Genomic DNA, 8,922 nt, shown 5'->3' with positions numbered 1-8,922 from the left:
ACACCTTTGACTGTATATACATTTGAAAAAGAGGTGGTCAATGCTTTCCTTCTCCTGACCGCACATTAAGCATTCCTGATCAAGATGAGGCTTGAATTTAGCAATTCGGTCCTTTGTGTGTAATCTTCCCCACATAACTAACCACATAATAAATCGATGCCTGGGAGTAATGAGTCTATCCCAAACAAACTTTCTCCATGATACTCGAGATTCCTGAGAAAACAGCAAGTCTAATCCCCATTTGATAGTATATTCCTGGGACAGAAAAGAATCCTGAGAGATTTTCATGCTGAAGCTATCCTTCACAGCCACTAAACACCTCCAGTACCAGCTGCAGTCCATGGGACACTTGTAGTCCCACCAGTTTTGATTCATCAAATAGACACTATTTATCCACTTTACAAACAGGCTATCTTTCTTCTTGGAAATTGCCCAAACATATTTCCCCATGGCAGCCATGTTCCAATCATGTAATTTCCGAAAGCCCAAGCCACCTGCAGCCCTTGAGACACAAATATTCTCCCAAGCAATTAGCCCCGATAAGTGAGTATCCGAGATACCTTTCCAAAGAAAGGCTCTACATATAGCTTCAACCTCTTTTAACAGTTTCTTGGGCAAAATCATAATTTGAGCCCAATATGAATGAATTGAGATGAGTACCGAATTTATCAATGTGACTCTCCCCATATAAGAGAGGTTCCGAGTACTCCAAGCTCTAATCCTGCTTATCATCCTTTCCAATATGCATTTACATTCAGCAGAAGGAATTTTTTTTGAGCAAATAGGGATGCCGAGGTACCTGAAAGGGAGGCGGCTGTGAGAAAATCCAGAGACCTCCAGGACCCGGTCCACTATATCTTCAGGCATACCGTGACAGTATATGACAGACTTATTAGAATTGGGAAGCAAACCCGAAGAAGAGGAGAATAGCTTCAGACCTCTGAGCATGAGAAGGATTGAAACATAGTCTCCATGGCAGAAAATAAGAAGGTCGTCCGCAAAACATAGATGATTTAACTTCAGATTGGAGCATTTATCATGGTATTTGAACCCAGATAAGGTACCCACTTTACTCAATATTCTTGATAGATACTCCATTCCAAGAACAAATAACAAGGGGGATATGGGATCCCCTTGCCTAAGACCTCTTTTTGGTGCAAAAAAACCATGCAACGATCCATTGAGAAGGAAGGAAAACTTGGGGGTTTTGACACAAGTCATTATTAATTCTGAAAAGTGATGAGGAAAGTCAAAAGCCTTGAGCATCTCTTCAATGAATCCCCACTCTATTGTATCGTATGCTTTCCTTAAGTCAATCTTAATCATACAACTAGGTTTGCAGTTTTTCCGCCCATATAATCTCACCAAATCCTGACAAACCATGATATTATGGGCTATGTATCTACCATGTACAAAACCCCCCTGGTTTTCAGCAATTAAATCAGGTAAAACTTGTCTCAATCTCGAGCAAATCACTTTCGATGCAGCCTTAAAAATCACGTTGCAGCACGAGATTGGTCTAAAGTCACTCACACTTCGCGGACAGAGCATCTTAGGAATAAGAGTAATGGTAGTGGCATTAATCTCCTTAAGTATTCTGCCTGAAGTCAAGAAGGATAGCACCGCATATATCACATCATACCCTACCAACTCCCAGTTATCCTGATAAAAACTACTGCCAAAACCGTCCGGGCCTGGAGCTTTCATTCCAGGAATAGAGAATATGGCATCTTTGACCTCCTGTGCTGTGTACTCGGCTTCAAGAATGATGTAATGTATCCCAGATAATTGTGGTCCAATATTAATAATGCTCTGCTTCACTCTATATCTGTTAAACATCACAGAGCCAAGAAGACGTTGATAATACTGAAGAAAAGCTCGCTGAACAGTAATAGGAGAATCACACCAATTCCCTTGCTCATCTTCTATTGTATAGATTCGGTTCTGAAGTCTCCTTGCCTGCAGAGAAGCATGAAAGATTGTTGTGTTCTCATCTCCATTGGTATCCCAAGTAAGTTTAGCTTTTTGAGCTAGAAAAAGAGAATAAGCCTTGGATAATTTGGCATAATTCTCCCTAGCATTCTGTTCCTCTACCTGCAATCGGGAATCAGTAGGATCTGCATTCACTTTTGTCTGCAAATTCATCAATTCTTCCTTAGCCACCATTTCTGCTTTGTGTAGATCATTGAAATTTGTTTTATTAATCTGCTTAAGGACATGTTTCAACCATTTGAGCTTCACTGTCAGTTGGTACATAGCAGAACCAGCAGCCCCTTCTTGCCAACTTTGAGCAACTCTTGCACCAAAATCATCTGCATCTTTCCACATTCGAAAATATCGAAAAGGCTTTTTGCCACTAATCACATCTTGATATAAAGACACCAAGATAGGACTATGATCAAAACAACCCTCAGGTAAGAAAATTGCTTCTGAATGTTGAAACACATCTGCCCAGTCAGGATTAACCAAGACTCGGTCTATCTTTGAGAAGACTCTATCCTCTGGTTTTTGCTTATTGCTCCAGGTATAAAAATTCCCAGAATATTTTAAGTCCTCCACTTGACATCTTTCCACACAATCTCGGAATTCTTGAGTAGGACTTTTTGTACATCTTCTTCCCATTCTTTCATTAGGAAACAAGATATCATTAAAGTCACCCATAATTGCCCAAGGCCCCTGTACTTGTGTTGCAATCTCCTCCAGATCTCTCCATAGTTGGGTTCTCTTCTTATCTTCATTAAAGCCATATACAAAGGTAACATTAAACCTGCCTTGTTGCTGTCTTGAATGAACAACACAATGAACTAGTTGAGCTGTACAAAGTCTAATATCAACAGAAAACAAATTTGGTAACCATGCTAGAACAATCCTCCCTTTGTCAATCCAAGAGTTATTATTTGTAAAACACCAGTTCTGAAATAAACTAGTGTATAGAGCTCCCATGCTCTTATTCTTGACCTTTGTTTCAAGGAGATTAACTAGCCCAACTTTTTTAGAAAAAATCAATTGCTTGATTTCTTGATGCTTTAGTTGGCTATTAACCCCCCTAACATTCCAATAGAGTATCTTATCCATTGGAAGTAGAGGGATCTCCCCCCCCCCCCCCTTCCATATGACAATTTGAAACCTCCTGTTCCTGACTTTCCAGTATGCCAAATCTGTTAGTCACTTTAGTCATAACTGGTATAGCTTCCTTATCTATTCTTTTCCCTTTCTCAACTCTTTGAAACCCTTCCTTATCCACTTTCGAAACCATTGTCTCCATCTTTGTCACTTTTTCTTTAGGAACCCATTGTTTCTTCTCTGTTTCCTTCTCTATAATCTTGTTTCTACACTGTTTAGTTTCATGTCCCAAACCTGAACAACTATAGCAAACCAGGGGCAACCATTCATACTTCACTTCCAAAACAATGTCACGATCAAATTCATCTGTGAAAGAAATTGAAGCTGGAAAATCTTGTGCAAAGCTAACCTCAATTAACACTCGGGGATACATTAACCTGTCCCTGTGTTTTGTAATATTATCTACTTGTAGAGGTGTGCCTATCTGACCAACAATCTTGAAAAGAGATTTTTCCCTCCAATATTTGATGTCCAGCCCTTTTAATTGTATCCAAGTCGGCACGCTAGTAATCTCCTCTTTATAAAAGTCATCTATCGGATTCCATGGTTTCATAACCACAGGCTTCCGATCAAAGAATATGTAGCCTCCTTGTAAGACCTTATCTCGTTGTTCCATGTTTTGAAATCGGATGATAAAGATCCCCCGAGCAATCAATCCCACCTTAACAACATCCTCTTTCCACATTCTCCTTGCAAAACCATCAAGAATATGAAGAGGCGGATTAGCTCCCATTACAAAACAAACTATCGATGGCTGCCAATAGTTAACCTCCTCTGCAATATCATCAAAAGTTATTTTCACTTTTGAGCCAGTATCTCACTTCGAATAGCCTTCACTTCCAGGAGCAATCACGCAATCGCCTTGTTCATCCATCTGACCCAAATCACTTTCGCAGGCAATAGCCCCTGGACAGTCGCCCTTCTGCTTTGACGAGCCAACAAAACAGGACTCTAAATTCTTAGCGATGTTAGATCGCAAAATCGGTGGAAGAATTTTCTTACCCGAATGCACATCTTGTGTCGTGCGATTCGCAATCATGAGCCAGTCAGAGAAATCTTGTCGAATCTCATTTTGTTTCCTGAAGAGCTCCTCCGTCTCTTCTGGTGAGTAATGCTTCTCAACCCAGTGATCATCCGCCTCTTTATCGTCCTCAAGATCCAGCTCTTTCACTCCTAATACCTCATCCATTGACCTCGTTTTGATGATCCTATCAGAAGATGATGGACCATATTTCTTAGATTTCGGTTTCGATTTGGTTTTCCCAGCTGCCTTCACTCCTTTCGCCATAGCTCCGGTGAGACACCAAAGGAGAGAGAGAGAGAAAGAAAAACCGAACTTTTAATACTTTCTTCTTCCTTTCTTTAGTTTATTTGTATTTTTAGTTATATAGTTGTAACCTTATTTAATCAATCTATATTTACTTGTAATATTATTGCATAGAGTTGTAATATTATAATCATTTCCATTTAGGCAAAACAATATTTTCCTAACAGCTGGTGCCCACTGATGGGACCAGAATGGAGAGGTTTCTCTAGGGGCTACAGCCTAGACTAGCCCGGGATGTCCGTATCACCACTATGGCTTGAGTTACTACTTATGCACAGGTGGTGGAGAAGGCGCTCATAGCTGAGAGCGCAGAAAATAAGATATGGCTGGACAATGTAGCCAGAAGAGAGTTTCGGAGGGTAGGACCTTAATTTATTGGTTCAGGTAGGGGTCGATGCCCCAATGATCAGAAGACGAAGGTTCCTGACACCTTCCCAGCTCCAGGCCCTGACAGGCGACCACGTGGTATTTCAATTGACTGCCAGGGTTGCATTGAGCCCTAGAAGACTTATCCTGAGGGCCCTAGGTGCAAGAGGCACCATTTAGGAGAGTGTAGGGCAAAGGCCTGCTTCTTATGTGGGACAATGGGACATTTCAAGAAAGATTGCCCAAAAGCAAGAAAGGAATGACCCAAAAAGGCGAACAGCTCGACCCCAACTTGAGTGTTCGCATTAACTCAAGCAGAAGCTGAGGCTTCACCCTCAGTAATTACAGGTCACCTTCTTAGTGCTGGAACCCCTTATACTCTTTTGATTGATTCTGGTGCTACACATTCTTTTGTTGCTAGTAGAATTATTGATAGACAGTGTAGACCATGTGATTATTATGCTGTGGGGTTCAGGACCTAATTTGCCACTGGGGAGTTAGTGGTATCCAAGAGATGGGTCAGATCGTTGCCAGTGGCAATGGAGGGCAGAGAGTTGTCAATGGATTTGATAGAGTTAGTTATGACTGACTTCAACATGATTCTGGGTATGGATTGGTTACTGAAGTATGGGGAAACCATAGATTGCAGAAGGAAGATGGTCACCTTTGAGCCTGAAGTTGAGGATCCTTTTGTGTTTGTTGGTACTGTGCATGGACCCCGTATACCTATGATATCTGTTTGAGGGCTAGAGACCTATTGCAAGGAGGGTGCATAAGATTCTTAGCCACTGTGGTTGACACCACTCAGGTCATGCTAGTGAGACCAGAAGAGACCATACTAGTCTGTGAGTTTCTTGATGTGTTTCCAGAAGATCTACCAAGGTTTCCACCACAGAAAGAGATTGAGTTTATGATAGAACTAAAACCAGGGATGGAGCTAGTGTCTAGAGCACCTTACAGAATGGCCCCAGTAGAGTTAAAAGAATTAAAAGTACAGTTGCAGGAGTTATTAGACTTAGGTTTTATCACACATAGTTTCTCACCTTGGGGTGCACCAGTTCTATTTGTGAAGAAGAAAGATGGTTCTCTAAGGATGTGCATTGATTACAGAGAACTGAACAAGTTAACAATTAAGAATAAGTATCCTCTGCCAAGGATAGATGATCTGTTTGATCAGTTGCAAGGTAAAAGAGTATACTCAAAGATAGACCTTCGATCTAGTTATCATCATTTGAGGGTCAAGGAGGGAGACATACCAAAGACTGATTTTCGCACTAGATATGGGCATTATGAGTTCTTATTCATATCTTTTGGATGGACTAATGCCCCAGCTGCTTTTATGGATTTGATAAATAGAGTGCTCACGGATTATCTAGACCAGTTTTTGATAATCTTCATCGATGAGATTCTTTTTTATTCTCAGTCAGGGCCAGAACATGAGTAACATCTGAGGTTGGTTCTACAGAGACTGAGGGAGCACAAATTATTAGCAAAGTTTAAGAAATGTGATTTCTGGTTGTCTCAGGTATCTTTCCTTGGGCACATTGTTAGTAAGGAGGATATTAAAGTAGATCCAGCCAAGATTGAGGTGGTTAGAGATTGGCTAAGGAAAAATAATTCTTCAGAGGTGAGAAGTTTCCCTGGATTGGCTGGTTATTATAGACGTTTCTTGGAAGGGTTCTCAAAGATTGCTACTTCATTGACTGAGCTGACACGCAAGAAACAGAATTTTGTGTGGTCAGACAGGTGTGAGAACAGCTTTAAGGAACTGAAACACAGGTTGATTACAGCTCCAGTTCTGAGTCTTCCAACAGATCAAGAGAAATTTGTGATATACTGTGATGCCTCACATCAGAGTTTGGGTTGTGTTTTGATGCAGTTACGGGAGATGATTGCTTATGCATCACGTCTACTGAAATAATATGAACAGAGGTACCTCACTCATGATTTAGAGTTAGCGGTTGTGGTCTTTTCATTAAAGGTATGGAGGCATTACCTTTATGGAGAGCAGTGTGAGATCTATACTGACCACAAGAGCCTGAAGTACTTCTTCATACAGAAAGACCTGAACATGAGACAAAGGCGTTGGCTGGAGTTAGTAAAGGATTATGATTGTGAGATTTTGTATCACCAAGGAAAAGCCAAAATGGTAGCTGATGCTTTAAGCTGGAAAGGTCTGGGACAGATTTACAGTACGAGGCTGATATCTAGAGAGTTAGTAGAGGATATGACCAAAGCTGGTATAGAGTTGCTGGTAGGCCAGTTGGCCAATATTACGCTACAGTCTACACTGTTGGAAAGAATCAAGGAGGGTAAGTTGGGTGATCCGCAGCTGATCAAGATTAGAGAGGATGTTTTAGCTGGAGTGTCCAGAGATTTAACAGTGTCTGATATGGGTTTGTTGAGATACAAGGGTCAGATATGTGATCTGTTAGACACTGCTATAAGACGAGAGATTCTGGATGAATCTCATACTACACCCTACTCTTTGCATCCAGGCACCACGAAGATGTATCAGGATGTGAGATCATTGTATTGGTGGCCTGGGATGAAGAGGGATGTAGTGGAATATGTGGCTAAGTGCTTGACATGTCAACAGGTCAAGGCAAAACATCAGAGGCCAGCAGGGTTATTGTAACCTCTAGATATCCAGAGTGGAAATGGGAGGACATCACGATGGATTTCGTGGTGGGGCTACCCAGGACTGTTGGTTCATGATTCAGTATGGGTTATTGTTGATCGCTGCACCAAGTCAGCTCACTTCTTACCAGTGAGGACTACTTATACAGTTGACGAGTATGCAAATCTCTATGTGAGAGATATCGTGCGCCTCCATGGAACACCGAGGTCGATCATGTAAAATCAGGACCCCACTTTCACCTCCAAGTTCAAGGGAAGTTTACAGAAGGCCATGGGAACACAGTTCCAGTTCAGTACTGCTTATCATCCTTAGACAGATGAAGAATCTGAGAGGAAGATTCAGATATTAGAGGACATGCTGGGAGCATGTGTGCTGGACTTTGGTGGATCCTGGAGTAAGTATCTACCTTTGATAGATGTTTCCTACAATAACAGCTATCAGCCTACAATTGGGGTGGCACCTTATGATATGTTGTATGGTAGGAAATGCAGATCTCCCATTCATTGGGTTGAGACAGGAGAAAGGAGATAGTTGGGTCCTGAGGTAGTTCAAAGGACCAGTGCGGCCATGGAGAAGATAAGAGCTCGTATGCTCACTTCTCAAAGTAGACAGAATACTTATGCAGATCCCAAACGTGGGAACATGGAGTTCCAAGTGGGAGACTATGTCTTCCTTAGAGTCTCACCATGGAAATGGGTGAGAAGATTTGGAAAGAAGGGCAAGCTTAGCCCTAGGTTTATAGGTCCATTTGAGATCCTAGAGAGGATTGGTCAAGTGGCTTACAGGTTAGCCTTACCACCAGCATTGTCAGCTGTGCATAACGTGTTTCATGTGTCAACTCTTCGGAGGTATGTATCAGATGTGACTCATGTTTTGAGTTACGAAGATCTGGAGCTTGTGGAAGATCTCTCCTATGATAAGGTCCTCAGGAATAAAACGATGCGTCTGGTTAAGGTATTATGGAGGAACACCAACATCGAGGAAGTGACCTGCGAGCTAGAGTCAGTATCTTGAGTTGTTCAGGTAAATTTCGAGGACAAAATTTATGTAAGGAGGGGATAGTTGTAATGCCCCAAAATCCCTAATGAGGTTTATAGTTGGATTAGAAGGTCGGGAGGGCCATAATTGATTTATTATGTCATTAAATAATTATATGCATGTTTATGTGAGTTATATTATTATATGATGATAAATGCATGTATGTGGGTGCACTTTTTATTATAAGGGTATTTTGGTAATTTGGCCCATTGAGGGTATATTTGTATATTTTCATGCATGTTTGTGATTTATGGATAAGGCAAAATTATAATGTGGATTTGTTCAAGCTGTTCGGCTTGAGACGATCTTTGAATACATGTTAGCAGTTTTGTCATAACAGGGTTAATTTTGGAGCTCGGGGTGAGTCTTGGGGTAATTTAATGATTAGTGCATTGCCGGGAATTAAAGGGTAATGAGATATGATTTA

The 8,922-nt window shown here is 41.2% G+C and overlaps 1 protein-coding gene across 1 annotated transcript; it reads right to left on the bottom strand.

Moving 5' to 3' along the window:
* Window positions 1-3,067: 3,067 nt before the first annotated feature.
* LOC133792212 (uncharacterized) lies at window positions 3,068-3,856 on the bottom strand. Its single transcript, XM_062230127.1, has one exon. It carries the CDS (start codon window positions 3,854-3,856, stop codon window positions 3,068-3,070), a length of 789 nt encoding a protein of 262 aa, XP_062086111.1.
* Window positions 3,857-8,922: the final 5,066 nt, after the last annotated feature.

This window comes from Humulus lupulus, chromosome 7 (genome assembly GCF_963169125.1).
Source record: "Humulus lupulus chromosome 7, drHumLupu1.1, whole genome shotgun sequence".
Lineage (NCBI taxonomy): Eukaryota > Viridiplantae > Streptophyta > Magnoliopsida > Rosales > Cannabaceae > Humulus > Humulus lupulus.
The sequence above is the reverse complement of the archived record's forward strand: the minus strand, read 5'-3'. Positions and strand labels throughout refer to the sequence as shown.

Excerpts from the sequence above, each read along its gene's own strand:
- LOC133792212 (XM_062230127.1), bottom strand. The coding sequence starts at position 3,856 with ATGGGAGCTAATCCGCCTCTTCATATTCTTGATGGTTTTGCAAGGAGA.